Source organism: Delphinus delphis, chromosome 4 (genome assembly GCF_949987515.2).
Source record: "Delphinus delphis chromosome 4, mDelDel1.2, whole genome shotgun sequence".
Lineage (NCBI taxonomy): Eukaryota > Metazoa > Chordata > Mammalia > Artiodactyla > Delphinidae > Delphinus > Delphinus delphis.
The window spans coordinates 106,895,107-106,916,946 of record NC_082686.1 but is presented as its reverse complement, the minus strand read 5'-3'; the positions used below and the strand labels follow the sequence as shown (position 1 = coordinate 106,916,946).

The window sequence follows — 21,840 nt, the reverse complement described above, 5'->3', positions numbered from 1 at the left end:
ACCTGTGCAGTGGGCACTATTCTGTGCAAGTCTGTGAGTGACCGCACAAGCACCTCGAGTATTGATTTGGGGTTACAAACACAGTTTAGAGACTAGGGTGAATTCTGTGAATATAAAATCAGTAAGGTCAATAGAAAGATAGATAGATATCAATAGATAGACAGATAGACACGTAGATAGGTGGATCGATTAATCAATCTTGCATCTTTGTGGACCTCCTATAAAAGAAAATTATCTTCTGGTCAGAATTGAAAGATATTCCAAACTGCTGGGCCTGACTTTCCATTCAGCCATCAGGAATGTGAGCTCAGCTTAACCAGGTCATATGGAGTTTGGTTTGAGTTTAAGTCTCCAGCTCATCTTGCCAGTTTCTTTCCTTCTATTTTTCACCACAGGCAGATTCTCTCCTTGCCTTTAAACTAATTGAAACGTTCTTTCCTTAGTAAGTTACTGTATATCCAAATCCACATGTGCTCTGTTTTTCACCCACATATTAATTCTTTTCCCCACCACAGATGGATTTGTATATATGACCCAACTTGGGTGTGCAGATTGAAGGCTGGCGACAGCCATTTGCTTTTTGCTTGCAACTCAATTGTTTTTTGTTTTTTATTTTTAACAAAACCACCTCAAAATTTATTTAGCAATTGGTAAAACTTCAGGGAAAAATAGATCAATGAATATTTGTAGTTGGAGATTTTAATATACTTCTCTCAAAATTGATAGTTAAAGCAAGTAACACACAAGTAGATATATCAAAGACCATATAATTAATACATTTGAGCTATTAGAAATATTTTTTAAATCCTGAACTAAATAGGATGCACATTCTTGTACACCTGAATTGAACACAATATTGTAAATCAACTTCAAAAAAATAGTATGCACATTCTCATTGAGTATGACTGGAACAGCAACTCAGTTATTTAGAGCAGAATATGAAAAACATGGTAACATGACATATTCTAAAATCCTTCTTTGCCTTTTTTGATTCTTTACAAAAAAAAAAAGGAAAAAAAGATGTTAGAATAATGCCATTCTTTTCAAAAAAGGGATCCATTTGGTTTGGAACACTGAATGAAGCTCTCCCTGAATGAGAATTGTAATTATGAGAAAGCCAAAGGAGAAATTTATCTGTAAATCCTTTTCTAATAGATTCTGATATGCTCGGTAAGACATTTATGAAGTGGTGTTCATGTTGGAGATACTGAGATATGCCTTCTTCTCGGAGCTATCTGTGGCTAGGGGTTGTTGCCATTTTAAAAGACCACCCTTAAAATCGTTTTCTCTTCTTCCATCTCCTTTAGCAACCCAGTTTCCATCAGAAACAGATGTCTTCCATTAGGGCAGACTGTTGGCTACTGGAAGCCCTTCCTCCCCTTCTCTTCCTTGTACCCTCCCACACGTCTTTAAACCACTTCAAACGTCACCTCTTCTGTGAAGTCCTCCTGAACTCTTCCAGCCAAAGTTGCTTGCACCTATCTCTGTGTTCCTCAGACCTCTGGCTGTATCTTCATGAGAGCCCTGACATCCGTGCCTGCAATTTCTGTGTCACTGTCACCTTTCCCGGTGCGCCCCTCAAAGGCTGGACATGTCATGTTCATCTTTGTACCTTCAGTGCTTAATGTGTTGCCTAACATAAAGTTTATTATTGAAAATCACCATCAACACCCCAACACTCCTGACATGGCTCTGGAACCATGAGGTGGGGAAACCTCATGCTTTTCAGCAAAATAGGATTTGTTAAATCTTCCTACCTCCTTTTGGGGAATGGCTGTACTGATAGATTTTTTTTGGTATGGCTGGACTTATGTTAAGAAAAACATGAGATGATTTTGGGCCTGGTGTTTTTATTAGCTGTATAACTTTGAGCATCTTATTTAACCACTTTGAGCCTCAGTTTCTTCATCTATAAATTAGAGCTAGCAATTCAGTGGCAGATATTTTTGCTTGCCTATCAATAGTCATATCTCATCCTATCACCTTCTTTCTTATTGGTAAAATCTCCATCCTGCCATAATGTGAAAATGACAGCTATTCAACTCCTCAGCCTCCTTTGTAACTAGGGGACGGGTATATGAGTTTACCCGTCTTGAGGGCATTTGGACTTGAGGTGAAGTTTTCTGGGGTGAGAGATTGATGGAAAAGGTTTTTCTCCCAAATAAGAAGAGAGACATGGAAGGACACCTGCCTTTTCTTTAAGACACAGACGTTGCTGTGTCTACATCATGTGTCTACATCATGTGCTGCCTGGATCTGTGGCAGCCATCTTACAAGCATGAGGGGACATACTTATGGGGCCAAGTCAATATATTGGGGAGGTGGAGAGAAAAGAGCCTTGTCACCAAGGGTTTTTGATGACATTTTGGAATTTTTGAAGGAACTTGGACCCATCAAGTCTTTCAGACTTCTTAAATGAGATAATAAATATTCTTATTATTGAAGCTGCCTTTAGTTTGATATGCTATTAACAAACTCAGCTGACACAAATTCTTCAAGACTTTGTTATGAGGAATAATGAAATAATACCTATAAAGGACCTGGCATAGAGCAAATGGTTTTAAAAAATGGTAGCAATCAATTGTTATTACAAGTATTATTCTTAATAAGATGTGATTATACTAGAAATGTCAATGAGTTAAAAAATAAGCCATTTAGTAGAGGCCTATTGTTTTATTATATTATTGTTGTCAATGCCAGCCATACTATTTGGCACATAGTAAATGTTTAATGGGTTTTTTTTTATATTATAGAATATGTGCTGCATATGAAAGAATATGTATAAACATATTAAAGTAATGAAACAGAACACTGGCAATACCATTGAAAGCACCGGTGTGCCCCTCCCTTGTGCTTCTCTCTTTCTCTGAATACCTCCCCTGCAGAGAAATCAATGTCAGGTTTTAAAAGTCATTTTTAAACAGTGGGAGTCCCTTTGAAACATGTAAAGTTTTACTTACTGGTGATGTATGACTCCTGGTCCTATTCTACTGTAAGACTTTTGGTCCCTCCTATTCTATTGTCTGTTCAGAGTTTGAGATATTAACCTTTAAAATAAAATTTTAAAGATTCTATTGACTGATGAGTTTATAGTCACTCTTCTTAGAAATTCCAAATGACTGAGTCCAGTTCATTAGAGACCTTCTTTTCTGTTGGATTTAGCTGGTCTGTCTGTGCAACGTGCAAAGTTTCTCCATCTCAGCCCCTGCTCAGGCCTCTCTGAACTGCACTCACCCTGAAGATTTATAGCTCTTTCTGAGACACCTTCTAGCAGCAGCCTAAGTTGTTCCACTGCCTAAAATTTCCCCTTGAAACAATGAGTGTTTGCCTTTCCAGAGGTTTCCTTTACTGCTTGGAAAGTATAATTGGTGAGTAAGACACTAGCAGGGCAAACAAAAAGAGTATTGGCTGTTTGAGTTGTTGATAAGTGTGAGAGATTTTCTTTGGATACATATTCCCAGAGGAAGTTCCACCCTCAGAGAACAGAAAGGTGGCAGTCCCATGGAAAGCCCTCCCAGCTGAGAAGAAGCGGGTGGTGGTGTGGTGGTCACAGTGTGCTCAGAAGCTCCTTCCTGTGTTTGAATCCTGGCACTGCCACCAGGCAGTCATGGACCTTGGGCAAGTCACTTAACTCTCCATGGCTCAGTTCATAAAACAGGTTAATGGGTCCGCCTCATAGAGTGGTTGTGAAGATTCAGTGAGTTAAAAACAAAGCATTCAGAACAATGCCTGGCACAGGGAAATGCTAAGTAAATGTTAGCTAATATTGTTTCAGTGTCGAAAATCCTAAATGTAAATGCAGACATATCTAAATTATCACCAAAACTAAAATAAGCTGTCTCAGAAGCCATATATTCCCTTAATTTTTCTGAGTTAACTTATTTTGTGAATTGATAAAGGTTTGGAAGTTCTAGAGATGTCCAAAACCCCAATACCCGCTCAGGAAGCAAATATGGGCCACTGTTTCAGTAACCTGCGGAACGGTTTAGCTAGAAGTGAAATTTGCTCAACATTTTACCGAGAAAGCCTATTTCTCTTTTTAAAAATGTCACAGGATTAAGTCAAAAGACTATATAACTTAAGGTTTTCTTAGTGACTTGAATCCTCATGATCTATCAATAGCTAGATCCTTTTCTCTTTGCAATTATTTCCCAGTCTTTCTCAATATTTTCCTGTATCTGAAGCAAAAATATTCTACAGTTATAACATTTTCAATTCCACAAAAAGTCGCCATTATTGAAGTAGACAAGGCAGTAATGGTCCAGTAAAATAAAGTCATCCAGTAATCTATAAGTTCCAAGATAATTCTACAGTTAATAAATTTTACTCTTTAAAAATTATGCTACCCCCAGACAAGGATACGCTCTTCTAGCCTGAAAATACTAGCACAAAAATATACACAAAATGCTTGCACAGTAAGTAGGCATCAAATGCTGTTAGTTTATCATGTTCAAAAGCTAAGATTTGATATTTTATTTTAAATAGAACATTGAGAGAGCAAGCTGCCTGAGAACTCTTTTTGTGGAACGAAGTAGAGAATATACAAACAAAAACACTGTTAATGTCTCCTTAGGCAGATAATCCTCCAATTTTGAGCTGATTTTTAAAATAGCGTTCCAAAAAGTCGTATTCCTCAATTCTTTCTTCTATCCTCTGATCAAGCCTCAATTTTCTTTATATCAGCTTGGACTTAATTGAACATATTTTTCTTCCCATTGAAAAACAAAGCTCTATTATAATTTAAACATATTTACATATTCTAAATGATCATTTAATCCAATGTAAAGGGAATAACTTCCCATCCTTTCCTTATGATTTTTGATTTAGTTTGCATGATTTCAGGAACACACAGTTTCTGTGGGCACATGGGAGAGTAATAAATCATGCCTAGTAAAACAATACTGCTTAGGCAAAACAATTAAAAAGAATAAGTCCCAGTAATAAAATTTAAGAAGCAGCTGATGAAAACAGATGTATCCTTTGTTTTGAATGAACCTCAAATTTTGTAACATGGCAAAAATTAAGGATCTACTGGACTCAGTTCAACTCCGTGCATTAGGCACAGAATGCTAAAGTAAACCCTGCCCTTGTAAAAAAAACAAAACAAAAAAATACAAGGTATAATTTTTGTACGTATAAAGCAGTTATGGCTTTTATTTAAATGTTGAACTTACTATGTCTTCCTCAAAGAGAGGTTTCAATGAAGTTGACTTAGGATTTAAAGTAGAAATCAGAGAATGTGAAATGTCTTGCTATTTGAGACAATAATGTAACCAAATAAATTATGTTTTTAGTATGATTGATTTTTTTAAAGGCCAGAAAACTGAACACGGTCTGCTGTCAAATAAGTGTTTCAAATTTAAGATTATTTTTCCCTAAATAGCATTTGGTGTGGCCACATTTATGTCTGAAAACCCAAATCTCTCTTCATTTGTGCTGAGAGTTTATTTCCCAGCATTTTTTCTTTGCATTGACCCCCAAATACTTACAGACCTTAAAGCTTGTAGAAATCTATCTAATTTGAGCTTTGAACATAGTGTTATTTTGTGGGTTGATAAAGGATTTAGAGGTTCTACAGTTCGGATTTACTCTTTAAAAACTGGGGGCTTGGGAACTTAGCCTTTTAAAGGTAAATCTTTTGTGTGGGCTCAAGCGACTCAGAATGAATTATACGGAGCCAGAATTTCTTCTCCCACCACACCACGGTCCCCTCATGTAAATGACCTCTCATTGATTATCCCCAACAATGGTTCCACTATTTCTTTTGCTTCAATTAAGGAAACTTTTTGAAAGACCATTGGGGATTTTAGCATTGAAACATTTCTAGAGAACTCAAAGAAGCAGCCCATCTTTAACTACACAATATCTGTTTTGCAAATGTGGTATAATCACAGAATGATAGAAAAAAGTAACCACAGGTCTTCTGGCCCAATCATGGAAACCATTTTGAAGAAAGTTGCTTATTACAGGTCCAAAAAGAAAGAAAAGAAATAGGAAGAAAGAAAAATGAAAGGAAGAAAGAAAGAGAAATTGTGTTTGAACCTTTTGCCAGGAAAAAAAGAAAAAGTGCTTTGTGGTCATTAGAAAAGGAACAATATGGTAAGATTTAACTCAGTTGAACTATACATCAGCTACAATTGAACTTTCCATACTTTACTCATTATATTACATAATTTACTCATTATACAATTAAATACAAGATGCCTATCTTTCTTTACACCTACTTACTGTCAAAAAAATATCACCAGGATGTTTTATTCATGGTAGCTGAGACGTAACTCCTAAAATACAAGTTAGACAGAAATACTTGGATAAATATTATTTCATTACTTATAGGGGAGAATGAAATGGAAAAATGCAGTCTGCAAATGTGACCCTGCCTGAGATTGTTGATTTCCTTAGCTAGGATAGTTTAAGTTTTTTTGCTACTTGCCCCCTACCCCCCCAATGCTCCCCTTTCTCGTTCCTGGATTTTGCCTTGGGTTAATTATTTCTGGTCTCATAGCAACTATGTTTTCATTGTGAACTGCCTGAACTGCTTGCTGGAAGTCAGCAGGGCATAAATAAATAAGTAAATCAAAATATGCAAACAAACTGCAGTTAATAGGATGGGGGTTTGAAGGTATGTCTGTCTGGCCAGGATGTGCTCAGAAGAGAAGGTCTGAAATGTAGTAGCTTGGAGGAAAAAATTACTTTCCAAATTGCCTTCCACTCACTTGTGAGCTCACCTTTATGTAAACAGTGGAAATAAAGCAGAACAGCATTTTAGGATTTTTAGATAAGGTTGTGTTGAGATCTTGAATGGACTCATGTTTTGTCTTAGTCTATTTGGGCTTCTGTAACAAAATATCACACACTGGGTGGCTTGTAAACAACAAATATTTATTTCTCACAGTTTTGGAGACTGCAAAGTCCAAGATCATGGTGTTGGCAGATTTGGTTTTTGGTTCCATGGAAGAAGGGGGCAAAGGAGCTCTCTGGAAACTCTTTAATAAGGGCACTAATCCTGTACATGAGGGCTCCACCCTCAAGACATAATCACCGCCCAAAGGCTCCACCTCCTAATACCATCACCTTAAGGTTAGGCTTCAACATAGGAATTGTGGGGATGGCCATGCACATTTAGACCATAGCATGATTTAATCTTGCCATTCCTCAGCAGAATAATAGAAGAGTCACCTCATTGTATCCATTGTTTCCATTTTATCTACTGTATGGGATGCTAAAATCTATGCATTTAGCCTTTAAGGTAATTCTCACTTTCTAAAGTGGAGAAAGGTAGAATATTTCCTTCAGGAAATCTTTGTAACTTCCCGTTTCCTCCCACTACCCTCCTTCCCTGACAATCAGTTTGTACTTACCAATCATGAAGGAGAAAGAGTTGGTCACCAAATAATGCTTTAGGAATGTGGAGCTATCATAGAGAAGGTGGGCTCTGGGAAGTGTTTTGAAGGAGGAAAGGGACATTTGATTGAGATAGGGACCACCGTCACAGAGAATGCTACGTACAGCTGAAGGAAGTTTGTCTTCAAAGAAGAAGGCAGTCGAAGGAAGAGCCAGAGAAAATGTAGACATCAATAGGAGCTTAGTATAATCCAGGGATTTCTAAAATCAACCATACTAAGTAAATAAAGATTTCAGTAATGGGAGATAGTTATGAAAGTGTTTGTCTTCCACTTCTCTGGGTGAATTGCCAGATATTTGAAACTCTATGGGATCTACATAGTGCTGAAGTTGGGAAATCTACAGTTCTGAAAACATTTTCCAGACATCTTAAATTTACTAATCTTAAATAGCAACTATTTCTTTATCTACTCTAGATTTATTCATTACTTAACAAGGAATAAACTGATGTTAAGATACCCTTCTCAGTGTAATTTCTTTTGTGTTATATATATGTGGATAACAAGACTCATGCTGGTTAATGCTAAGAACTATAACGTGAACATTTCAGCGTGACTGATCAGCCAACTGTCAGATACATCTTTTCTTAGGGGCTGTGAACCAGCACCAAGTTCCCCATCCCTATTCACTACAAAATAAAATCAGGCTTACAGTTTTTGATAAATAAGGCAGAGAGCTGAAATGTAAATATCAGCTCACATAGTATAGTTATGGCTATGCAACAAAATTCATCTACTTTCAAGTACTCTCCTCATATTTTTTGAGAGTACAGTTATTAAAAAAAAACTTTACATCATGGTGATACCATCTATGTGTCAAATCCTGCTGGGGGTTTTGGGGATGCTTCCAGATCCTGGTCAAAAGATGATGAATTGAGTAACAAGGAAAAAAAAAAAGTTAAGCAATAGGAAAATCTTGTATATATCCCCTATGTTATTTAAAACTGTTAATTAGGAACACTCTCCCCTCATCCTCCCCTCATTGCCACCTCATTTTCCATAGGAGTGGGGATGGGGTGAGGAATTCTAGGAATGTTATACAGGAAGTGTCAAAGCCCACTGAAGGATCATTTCTAAGTGAAGAAAAACCAAAGCCCCTTCCAACAACACAAGAGCTGAATTTTATTTAACTTTACACTCTCTACAGTGCCTTGCACACATCAGATGTGTGATAAATGCTCAGAAACTGTATAATAAATAATGTTTGATGCTCCCTGGGTTTCTGTTTACCCTAACATTGCCAAAGATGATCATTTTTAAAGGTTATTGATTTATTTACATTGAAACAAATGGGTCTTACAAAGAAACCTGCGGGGGTATGGCTGTGTCTATAAACATACATGAATCATGCATGCATATACGTATGTGGGCATGCCCAGACCCCCGGGGGGATCCTATAGCAGATAAGCCCTGTGGGGCCTGGATCCTTGAGACCAGTGCCTCTTACACTTTCATGTGCACACACATCACCTGGGGATCTTGTTAACTTGTAGATTCCGATTCAAGTTCCCAGTGGTGCCCAAAGCTGGGGACCACACTTTGACCACCACACAGAAAGGAGACCAACAGAACCTGAAAAGCAGTAGCCACCACCCACAACTGGAACCCAATGTCTTTAATGTTCCTGGTCTTCCTCACAACCTGCCATGTCATCAGCTGCCGTCTACTAGTACAAGACTTGTACTAGTGTCCAGTCAAGTTCCAGTCTCTATGTAACAGCTGGTCAGCAAGTATTTGTGGCCCACATGCTAGGAGCCACAAATACAGTTGCAGTGCAGGGTAACAAGGAAATGTAAGGTATTAGAGTGGGTTGGGAGTGTGTGGATTCATACATCAAGCGAACAGAAGGCAAATGCAACCAGAAGAAAGTCAGGTGCAGACTCCACATTACAGCTGTACACTCTCACATGCTCAGAGCAGGGAAGATGGTGATGGCCTGGGAGGGTATGGAAATGACTTTTTCTTGGATTGGGCTCCCCAGAAACAGACCCTGAGATGATTTATGTGCAAATCATCTATTTGGAAACTGCAGCAGATGAGTACAGGAGTAGAAGAGTGAGGCAGAGAAGGGAAATAGCTCGGAAGGGATGCCAGGAGATTCTGGGAAAAGAGTTACCTCATTTGAGGAGTGACAGAGTCGGGGTATAAATACCCCCATCATTGGTTGAAGGCTGCTAGTGGGGCTGGGGGTGATATTCGTCACACATCTATCCTGCCATGCATGTCAGCGGGTGGCTTGTAGAGTTGGGGAAAACCACAGACTCAGAAATGCAGATGCTGGCAGTTGAAGGGAAGCAGGAGAGAGACAGGCCCCTGGAGCAAATGGTTTGAGTTCGTTCCCTGTGGACAGATACTCCGAGAAGGGAATAACAGGACAATTGAGAGAGGAGGCTGGGCCCTGCCCAGATAGACCACATATTCCTCATTCTCAAAGTCAGGAGACCTCCCCAGCTACACATGCAGAGAAAGGCTCCTTGGAGGTCAAAAGCTAGTGGGAAGCAGCCGCATAGCACAGGGAGATCAGCTCGGTGGTTTGTGACCGCCTGGAGGGGTGGGATGGGGAGGGTGGGAGGGAGGGAGACATAAGAGGGAAGAGATATTGGAACATATGTATATGTATAACTGATTCATTTTGTTACAAAGCAGAAACTAACACACCATTGTAAAGCAATTATACTCCAATAAAGATGTTAAAAAATAGTAATAATAAAATAAAATATAAAAAAGTAATGATCTTGCAAATTTGCGAAACAAAAAGAATTTTTAAAAATAAAAAATATTATAATTGAAATTAAAAAAAAAAAAAAGGGGAGTGATACCAAGTGGCCAAACCTACACATAGGCCTCTTCAGTGGACTCCACCTTGGCTAAGAGATGTGTGTGCACACATGGAAAAATCCTGAGCTATACCAAATACGGACTCTGAACCAGGTATGGACTCTGAACCAGGCAGATCAAAATGATTGGCCAAAGGAAACCCGGAAGAAATGCCCCATAAAAGTGATTCAAACTGCCACGAGGGCGTGACTCTCTGAGCCTGCCCGTGTGTCTATCCACACGTACTGTACTCGTTTTTCTCCTAATAAATACTTTACTTGTTTCACTACTTTCCGTCTTTGTGGGAATTCTTTTTCTGCAAAGCCATAGGGCCAGGGCCTTGTCGCTGACCACTGGTCCAGTGGCTAGGATTCGGTGCTCTCACGGCTGCAACCAGACCTCAATCACTGGCCAGGAACCAAAACCCTGCTTCAAGCCGCTGCAGGCCAAGGCCACCAGAGATCAGAAGAGCTGGCTTATGCTGAAGTGATTTAAGCCTAAGGGCTATGGGCAGAGCAAGGTCTGTGCTACAGCCTTAAAAGAGCAGCAGGATTTGAGCTGGAAGTAGCAACCCACTTGCTGCCAATGCCACGTTGTCCTTTCTGATGAATCCAGGATTCGTTTACATCTTAAGCTCAAGCCTAGAAGGGCAGTCGCTAAGTGGAAACTTTATGCTTTTGGTGGGGCAGGCACAGGCCTGCTTCCTCACAGACACCGGTATAAGAAAGGCAGAAGTCCCCTCTGAAAAGAGAAGGTGAGATCTGCGGGGACCAGGCTAACTATCCTTGGGGTTCAATCCTGAGGGGAGATTGGTCAAGCAGAGGCCCCTTTCTAGGCCTTGCCAAGCTCTCCCCTCACAGAGCCACTGAGAGCCCCTTGTGGATTTGGTCGGTTGGCCTAAATTACAGTTGATAATTACAAGACACTGTTGAAAATTGCTGCAACATGTAACTTTTGTAACCATTACTATCCTACATTTGCAACTATTTGTGGGGACTGTTTGTCCTTTTAACAGGCTCTTTAGTTTCTGGGGAACTCTGAGGTACACAGTATTCATTTGCTTGTCTACACAATAAAGGGAAACAAAATACTGTTCCCACGTGACCTGGACACCAGTGATAAGTTAAGTTTGGAGAGAGAAGGTAGAAAACAAGAACTGCCTGCTAATCAATGAGGAGTTTCCATCATCTGGAACCAGTCTACCATCCAGCCTCATCCCTCTCCCCTCCCTCCATTATCCAGGCACTTGAAACTCTTCATGGCTTCCAGAAGGCTTTCCCCCAGCTGCATGCCATTGCACCAGCTGTGTCCTCCCATGAATACTTTCCTCCTCCTCCCCTGACATAATCCTATCATGCAACAAGCCTCACTTAGAACACACTTCCAAACTCAGCCACACAAGGTGAGTTCTTTCCTTCTTGATCCAGTTCAGAAATCAGTAGTTAACAGGCACCAAGTTAAACTCTAATCATCTGTTTGTACATCTCTCTTGCCCCCCATTCACTGTGAGCCCCTCTAGGGCAGGGACCATGTCTTTCTCCTCTCTGTGTTCCCTTCACCACCAGCACTGGGGTTTGCACTCAGAAAGAATCAGCGACTCAACCCTATATCATTGAGGGAGGCTATGGAAAATCAGCTCTGTTATGTGAAAGCATATCTTGTATATACTTAAAAGATTTTTTTGTTTTCTTTACACTCTGCGAGAGACTTATTAATATCATTTCAATTAGCATGTACCCTTTTTACAATATAAAAAACAATAAAGCTACTTGCATTTTGGAAAAAAGAATCTTCCCCGATGATGGCAATTCTGTAGTATTAAGTAGCTGCCAGCTGGCACCAACCAAGGCTTCCCCAAAGACATTGAACCTTCCAAAGTTTTAACTAAATCCCCCACCCTTGGGGAAACTGTGGTTTTTAAGTCACAGGTCCTTCATCTTGTGGAATGGCCCCTAGGGCCCTTAGTCTTGATTTCCTAGTTAGAGATGCATAGCATCCATCCAGCTCCTATGTCGCAGGATGTTTTTCCACACAGTCAGGATGAGGACAGTAATGTGGTTCTCAGTTGCCTTTGTCATTCTTTTCCTTTTCCTCCTGCAAGTGTTTTTGTGGAAGGCCTGCCGGATGTCACAGAAACGCGACCTGGGCAAGATGTGTGTCACTTCTCTACTTGAAACGTGTCCAAGACTCTGAGCCCAGAGAGGATGTAATAAACACACCCTGGTGCTTGGCCAGCATATTCCAGCCAGTTAGGAAAACAAGGCAGAGGGCACAGGATTTCACACCCGCCCTGGCAGTGGCCGCCCTCAGGGCATGCCATTTGATTCTTCACAGGTGCAAACTGCTGGTCTCCAGCTAAGGAAAACAGCTGGCCGTAACATCCTTCCACGTACTATGAGATCATGTGTAAAGAGCAGTTTAGGGCATCTCTGTTTCCGCCACATAGGTTGGCTGCCTTGCGGGTCTGGCATAGGGCGGGGGAAACACAGCTATGGAGGGTGTGCTCTGTAGTAGTGTGTGCCTTCTAATGAGATGAGGTCCTGGTGAGGATGGGACTCTTAAACTAAAATTGCTTCAGTTCGTTTATTTGAGACTTAGGTAGATGGACAGAACACATGAATGCAGTTTGTCCTCTCAAAAAAGTCAAAGCCATTCCTAAAGAAGTCTCTTTTGCATGTGGACCCACATTAGGAAAGAGGGTTGTAATAACTGCAATACCCAACCAAGGGGGCTGAGACCACCTGCGTGGCTCAGAGAGTCTAATGAGTGAAGAAAATAATGAAAAAAATAAAGCCTCTGGAATTGAAGCATTCTACTTCAGTTCTTCATGGGCAAGAAAAGGCAATCTGGCCTGGATCTAATTTAAACCACTTCAGATTTAGTTAATGAGAGTTTTTAAAAAAATTGCTGCAAACTTATTTGAGCTGTTTTTATAGGTGGGGAGCTGGGGACCACCTGCCCTTTATGGAAAGCAATGCACTTCCAGTGCCCCCAAGAAAACTAGGCTTATTTTAAATTATAAAAATTTTTACAAAATGTGGCTTTATTATTGTTTTTGTTACTTTTATTCCCCTCAGGAATGGTGGTCTACAATATAAATATAATGCAGAAATACATTCCACTCTGAGGAAAAAAATTTATATATACCAGTTATTTCCTAACAAGGAAAGAAGATACAGCCAGTCCCGCTTTATACCTTTGATGGTACATGCAGTACCTCATTCCTTTTATTTCTGTCCTTATTTTGACTTGTCCCCCACATACACATCCACTCAGTCTCTTTCCCTGAGGCACACCATTAACCTGTTACTGTCTTCCCTGATTTCAGTCTGTTTGGCTTAAGTTTCAGTCTATGTCCAAATAAATGCAATGAGAAAGCCCTGAGCACCACTGAGGAAGTAATAAATTGCTGATTTTTATCGAATGTTTACCATTTGCCAGAAACTGTTCTCCATGGTTTAACTCATTAAATTCTCACAACAAAACTACGAGGTAAATAATGCTGCTATTCCTATTTTACAGATGAGGAAACTGAATCTAGAGAGGTGATGTAACTTGCTCAAGGCCACACAGTGAGTGAGGATTCAAACCAAGGCGGTCTGACTCTTAAGACCACCCTCTTAGCCACCATGTTACACTGTATGGATGTCCCCATGGGCAGCAAGATCATTCATGCAATGCGTTCTTACACAGACATATCCTAGGTGGTGATCACTGCTCAGTCTACAGTGGTGAATGTTCCTCCTGGGAGCTGTACTTCAACCGGTTTGCTGCCTGCTGAGCTCTCATATATAAAAACCTCTTTTCTTTCTTTCTTTCTTTTTTTTTAAGATTTTTTTTTTTGATGTGGACCATTTTAAAAGTCTTTATTGAATTTGTTACAAAATTGCTTCTGTTTTATGTTTTGTTTTTTTGGCCATGAGGCATGTGGGATCTTAGCTCCCCGACCAAGGATCAAACCCACACCCCCTGCGTTTGAAGGCAAGGTCTTAACCACTGGACCACCAGGGAAGTCACTGAAAACCTCTTTTCATGATCCACTCAACATCATTTTTCTCTGATGTCACCTACCAAGAGCCAGGATCTTTGGGAATCACAGATAGACATGGCTCATCATATGCTTTCTGGTTAATAACGTCAGGTCCGCTATCCAATTTATTCTCATCCTTCACCTGTTAGGTATTAGAGACAAATTGTGTAGGCTCTGAAGAGTCAACAACACTTTCCATCTTAATATTTTCTTCTCCTTTCTCTTAAGTTATAGTTATGTCACCTAGAAGAATTAGACAGAGACTTGACTGAAGGAACGTGGCTAGTGAGAATCCAACCTTCAAATTCTTAGTTAACAGTACTCTAGAGTACTCATGACTTCTTTTGGCCACAGGCGAATTCAGATGGATAAGGTATGATTCCTTCCTATGAGAGCTCAGAAACTCATGGAGAAGACATAGGCATGGACAGGCAAATTATGACATGGCACAGTCGGTATGGCCTTTGAGGTACAGCCAGAGTGAGGTGGGAGCATAGAGGGGGTGACTAACTGCCTAAGGGAACTGGAAGAGCTTACACAGGAGGCGACATTTGATCTGGGTCAGGAAAGATAAGTAAGAGCAGGGGATGGAAACTATCCAGGCAGAAGAATAGGCTGTGAGGATCACGACGTACGTCAGAGCAAGGTGTGCTCAGGGAAGGATGTAAAATGCTAACAGACAGAACATAGCGGGGCTGGAACAGCCTGGACAGATAAGAGTTAAAGCTAGAGAGGGAGAGTAGGGCCAAGCCAAGATGATGGCATCCTATAGGCAGTGGAGGAGCCAACAGAAGACTTTGTGCAAGGAAGTAGGATCACACTTGCATTTTTAGGAAAAAAACTGGTAATTCTACAAGAGATGCATTAGAGTGGGAAGAAACACATTCCTCTCTCAGTAACACTCTCCAACTGGGTAGGATTTTATTATATTGCTGTTGTTTTTATTATTACTATTATGAGTTGAAATGTATCAAGCACTTACCCGATGCCAGGCACTGTGCTAAGGGCTTTATATGAATTCTCTGGATGTAGGTCTGAGGATGGACCCTCAGAAAGTACTAAGTCATTTCTGCTGTTGTCTGGAGGTCTCCACTATATAGTCTCCTCATTTGAGAAAGACAGAAGGACCTGTGTATTTTTGCCATGCTGAGGACATGTCTAATAAAATAATATTCCTTATTTGTGCATCTGCTTCAACTGAACACACCACAGAAGTGGGGTGTATCCTGGCATTATGAAGAGCCAGCTGTGTCCTTTACTGGACAGGGCCAAAGAAGGTACACCTCAGAGGCAACCACTCATCAGTTACCCTAGAAGTGGGTAGATTTCTCTGCCCTTTGTTCCTTCTAGTTTCACTCTCCATCCAACATATGTACTTTGGATGCCGGAACACACCTGAAAATTGCCTGTGAGTCACCACCCTACAGCCTCCTATAGTGACACAAGCACCATGGCTATTAAGCATGGTTTCTTTCCAAATCTGGGCAAAAAAAGATCCCTGAGGTAATTTGGGAGATAGCAAAAATAAGTATCTATAGGGTGTTATTTTTTGTTTTATAGATACAACTTTCCTCTGCTGGGTTTACATCAGCAGATGGGAAGACTGTGACTGCTAGCAGCTGCTGAAAACAGTTTGCCCACCCAGATGGGTGCTGATTTGAAAGAAAGGCACACGTGGTATGGTTCCCCATAGCCAGCCCTGCAGTTCCTACACTTGGCTTTATGCAGGCACAGAAGGTGGGGCAGAAGTCAATTAATAACATGTGTGATTGATTCCACGCTGACTCTACCCCTGAGGCTACCCTGGGCCTGACAGCCTTACATCCCCTGGAGACTCCCCTCTTCCTCTTAAGGATCAAACAGTGCAGTTTGCTGGAAGGCAGGCAGCAAGGGAGGGATCAACAGTAGGCTCCAATCAGTCACAGACTGCGCATCTCAGAAGTTGAAGCAAGATACTCAAATTGCATCGGCTTTTCTGTATTTCCAAAATCTTTTAAAATCCTAGCAACAGAAATCATCTGATACTTGGAACCCCTGAATACATCTGAAAATTTTACTCTGGTGTCAAAGAGAAAAAATATTTTAATGACGTCAATTTTTAGATGAGGCTGGGAAATTTTTAGATGAGACTGAGAAAGAGGATCCTAGGGCCTGAGATCACTAGGGTCCTGTGGCTGTCTCATCATTAACACCCTAAACATCTCCATGTCTCATATATCCCCATGTCCCTTTATGTCACACAGACCAAGCTCTCCACACAGAAAACAGCTGGGCCTTTTTAGGGCAAAGTTCCTGCTGTTCTCTTTTTATTGCAATGTCCTCCTCCATAGGTAGCCAGGAGCCCATACTTGACTTCTGCCCTCATACCCACCTGGCAATGTACTTCAGTAACTCTCTGTTTCCTTCTGCAAAGAGGTTGGAGAGAAATAACCATACACATGTATCTTGCTTATTGGTTTTGGTCTTTAGGAATATGGCTCCACAAAATTTTTAGAACATTGAACAGGTTTACTCAAATTAAGCAGTTAATAGCTGCTTAGACTACTAATTCTTGGGACATCTGAATTTTAGCATTCTTAAAACTAAAAGAAGGACTTTCAAAGGCTGATATCTTAGGCATTATTTCTGAGTAAAGGATCCTGACTAACATTCATAGGTAATTGTGTCAGTCTGATCTTAAATGAAATGGAATAATGGAATTCAAGAATATCAGAGCCAGAAGGGCGGTAATCCAGTGCAAAGACATTACTTATTTTTGAGGAGAGAAAAGAGACCCAGAGAAACGAATGACTTGATGAACTGCAACAGAGACATTCTTTGTCCCCTGTCATTTCTTTCTGTCCTTCTCTTTTGATTAGCTGGGCATATGGCCACCTAAATCCAGACTAGATGTTCCAGCCTCCCTTGCAGCTAGGTATGGTCATCTGCAGCTTTGTTTTATTTAGCCAATGGGCTATAAACAATAGGTTGTGTTTGACTGTCTGGAAGAGTTCTTCTCCCCTTTCCCCTTCCTACTGGCTGAAATGTTGAATTGATGGGTGGAGAGGAGTAGCCATCTTGGACCATGAGATAGAAGCCCTGTGCTCTTTGGTGTGCTCAAGGATAGGAGAGCAACAAAGGAGAAGGGGCCTGGGTTTCTGAAACATGGAGTTCTAGACTGACTGCCTTCTAGACTTCTTTATGTGCAAGGGAAATAGATGTGTATCTTTGTTTAAACCATTGTTGAATTTTTGTGTTATTTATTCCTGACCACATGTAAACTGCTATATCAGTAGTCTGGAAAAGTTTTAATTGATTAACATGACTTGATGGAGGAGGGCAGGATGGGTGATGGACAAGGCCTGACTGATCCTTTGTCTAAAAGATAAAATGCTTTAAATATGTTATGTCAAGGGATCTCAAATACTGATCCACAAAATGCTGCATCAGAATTACCCTGGCAGACGTGGGGGAGGGGTGTCCCATAAATCCAGATTCATGGGTCCCTTTCCTGGAGTTTTTCATTTAGTAGGTATTCTATGGGGCCCAAGAACTTATTTTGTTAAAAAAGTTCCTAATATAGTCCTGATATTCAGAAACATTTGGAAAGTATTTGATCTAAAATTGTTCTCTGCTGAGGAGGTGAATCAGAAGCATCAGAAAAAATTTTTTTCTCTCCCAAACATAGATGCCTCCATGGGCACATGAGAATGAGAGACAGAGATAGAGATAGAGAGAAACAGAGACAGAGAGAGAGAGGTGAGAGAGACAGAGACAGAATATTCTGATATTCTGAATTTTGAAATAAGTGATCCCTGAGGCTCTTTGGACCCTCCTCGCCTTCTCTCTGCACTCACCTGGAGTCACAAAAAATGTCACCTAATAGTCCATTCTCTCTCAAGTTAGCCTTAGTTCAGATAAACCTACAGTGGCTAGTGTTTTTTGTTTGTTTTGTTTTGCTTTGTTTACAGATTACATTTTCTATGGGAGGTGTAGTCACTTTCAATGTGCATCACTACACATTAATGAATCGTAAATGTATTTGTGACAAAAAGAACTACCACTTGAAGATTCCAAGGCCTTGCACACCAGAGGTTGAATTTTTTGGTCCATGCAAAAATCTGCAATGTCAGCAGATTCAGGCAAACAGCTGTTGGTTACAGTTGGCCTAAAAGCACTTGGGCATACCAGCAGCCTCTCCTGGCAGCAAAGGCGATGGGCACAGAAACTGTTACCACAAGGCAGATCATGGCAGGCAGGAGACATTCCAAACAGCACTGAATGGAAAGGGATTACACTAAGCAGCACGTCAGTACCGAGTAATCCTTTTACAAGAGTCACTGTCACATTCATAAATACACACTGCTTGGGAGACCAGTTCTCCCACCTTCTTCTGGGAAACTAGAGGAGTAAGGCCCTCAACTAGGAGGAAGCCTGGCATTCACCAGGCTCTCCACAAATCTCAGCAGAAATCAAACAAAACAGATTGCTAAACTTGGTGAACTATGAAATCTCTTTTAAGAGCTGTACAATTTTATATTTATCTAATAGGAAACTACAGTATGGGTAAGTGGGTGAAAGTAAAAGCTTTCCTCTATCGATTATATATTTGCTTTTATTTTTAAAAGATAAAAATCCTAAATCCCAATATGAAATTGCCAGAGAGACATGCATGTGTGTGTATACATGCAGGCACACACCCTTCAGAACTTTAATTTCTGGAAATTCTTTCTTAGTTGCCTAGTCCCCACAAGCTCTGGCGGCATCCTGTTGTCCCTTCCGAAAGATTTTATTATGCAAATATTTAGACTAGGACTTTTAAACATCCATGAACGTTTACTGCACTCTCTCAAGTAACATCATGTAGAGGGCTCAAAACATAGAGTCCAGGCAATTACTGACAGGATAGCTATGGGTTCTCATTAATATGCAGTCTCTGGGACCTAACTCTGTGTTTACTGATGGTCTCCTGGTTGACCAGAATTGCAACCAGAAATGAGATGAAACTCTTACTGGTTGCTGTTATTACAAAGTGGTCTTGAATCTGTCATAGTGCTCTTTCCATTGTAACCCTTCGCCTTCCTCACTGACACTCCAGCAATGAAATCTTCACTTCCTGAACCTTCCACATAACCCTGCTACAATGTGCCCTTGATCCAGAGGCTGCTGTCCATGCATTAAAAAAAAAAAAAAAAAAAAAAAAAAAAGAGAGAGAGAGAAAGAAACGAAACTCTCAGAAGTCTCAGGACAAATTTGTAGGTCATAGAGCTCCTATGGATTAAGTGCTGATGGAATTTAGGGAAATGGAGAGAAAAAAACCCATACTTACTTCATCCACATGCCCAACAGCTCCATAGATTCTCGCCATTTGTCCAATGAGGTAGGGGAATCTCTCAGCAATCTCTTTCAGCATTGGAAGAAAACTGTTCAAAGCCACTGGCTCATAGCTTGCTATCTCTATGAGGATGCTTAGGATGACGTCGTTATGGGTCGAATCCTTCAAATGCCCGATTAGGAAAGGAATACACTTCTGAACCACCTACAGAAAGAAAGGAGAAGAAGAGGGAAGAAAGAGAAACAAAGAGGAAATTAATTAAGTCAGAATCAACCTAATATTTTTTGTATTCAATCTGAACTCAACACATTCTGAGATTATTACTCTTGCTGGAACTCAAACAAATCTCCCAAGTCTGAAATTTTAAATTTACAATAAAATTTCAGAGGCTTCAGTTCCTTTTGCTTCCTCTTTAAATCTGCACTCTGCTATTGAAGAGTAAAGGCTTCAAAATGCTTAAATGTTTCTATTCGTAAGTCAAGTTTTGATGTGCTATGTCCTTATCGGTAGTGTTACATTTCCTCCAAACCACCCTGAAAGCTTCAATTTTTTATTTTTATTTTATTTTTGGTGCTCATATACAATAGAGTTTTCCTAAAGACTCACGGAAAACATTATCAAGTAGTGTTCTCAGAAATTGGTTGTGCTGTCCATTATCAACTGTGCTGCATATATTGAGAAGAATGAATTTGACCACTAATTAAATTGAATTGAAAAGCATAGATGGCATTAACAATATTTATTGAATACCTACTATGTACCCAGAACAACTAGAGATTCCTAGAAGTTAGGATACTAGCCAAAATTTTTAACATGGCCTACATACTCAGTCCCTACTTGCCTACTCCTTAGACATCATCTCGGACATGACCACCTTGCTCTCTCAACTTTAGTAACAATGGCATTTTTTTCTCTCTCAAATTCTTCTCACCATGGGACCTGTGCACAGATTATTCCCTCTCTGTAATAAGGTCTTCTCCACTACCTCATTTCATCAGTTAACTCCTAATTATCCATAGACTATCAGAGAGTTTCAATTTAAAGGACAATATAAGTATGTAAGAGATCCTTGACGATGACTTTAATCAGAGCCTTCAAACTGGAGAAATATGGTGTGGAAATATTTAATAATAAAAGTAAGGAAGCAGGAAAGAGCTCTTCCATTTTCTTCCATTTTCCATTTGGATCACAAAAATGTAATACGATAAAAAATTATTATTTTTTATTAAATAATTATATTATATATTAAATTATATATTAATTAAATAATTATTAAATAATAATAAATAATTATTAAATAATTTCTACCATATTCTCAATATCCTAATCTTTCTTAATTTTTAATGCTTTTATCAATATAAAGATGCAATAATTTGTATTAAGGAGAATGTGACTTTTTTGTGGAATAAAGTCTCTATATTAACACATAGACACATTGCATACTGATGATTTAATGAACTGTTTTGTCTGCTAAAATAAAAGAATTAGAAAGGACAACCTGTGGAAAACTGAACAAAGAAGTACAAACTATTTGCCCATCCATACTTCTACTATGCTTATTTCTTTTGTTTGTTGTTGGTTTGCTGTTTTGGTAAGGGAAACTTGAAATGTAGATTCCAGTATAAAAACTGAATCTGATGCACAGCTCAATCTGCTGAATTCATCCCCTGCCCAAAACCTGCTTTTCCCACCTCTCTAGCCCCAAGTGTCTTCTTTCCCCATAAATGACACAATCATCTGACTGCTCAAGTCAGCAGTCTGGGAATCATTCTTTTTTTTTTTTTTTTTTTGCGGTACACAGGCCTCTCACTGTTGTGGCCTCTCCCGTTGCGGAGCACAGGCTCCGGACGCGCAGGCTCAGTGGCCATGGCTCACGGGCCCAGCTGCTCCGCGGCATGTGGGATCTTCCCGGACCGGGGCACGAACCTGTGTCCCCTGCATTGGCAGGCGGACTCTCAACCACTGTGCCACCAGGGAAGCCCTAGGAATCATTCTTGACAACTGTTTTTCCCTTATCAGCAGCTTCATCCAAGCAATCACCAAGTCCTATTGATTCCACCCCCCAAGTATCCCACAGATGGGTCCACTTCCCTCCATGTCCATTCATCTATCCATTCACTCATTCACAAATATTTATGGAGTCCTTCCCATTTGCAAGGTACTATTCTAGGTGCTGGAGTTAATGTTTCTAACAGGTCTGACAGGTTCCTGCCTTCATGGAATAACTCACTGTCTAGTAAAGGAGATACTTAGTAAAACAAATAGTTACAAAAGAA

At 40.1% G+C, this 21,840-nt stretch overlaps 1 protein-coding gene across 6 annotated transcripts in view; it reads right to left on the bottom strand.

The window, feature by feature from the left end:
• VEPH1 (ventricular zone expressed PH domain containing 1) overlaps positions 1–21,840 on the bottom strand; it is a 218,207-nt gene that overhangs the window by 119,574 nt on the left and 76,793 nt on the right. For all 6 annotated transcript variants that reach the window (XM_060011229.1, XM_060011231.1, XM_060011232.1 and 3 more), the window contains exon 6: positions 19,559–19,768. In XM_060011229.1, coding sequence (XP_059867212.1) covers positions 19,559–19,768 — 210 coding nt within the window. The remainder of the gene's footprint in view (positions 1–19,558; positions 19,769–21,840) is intronic.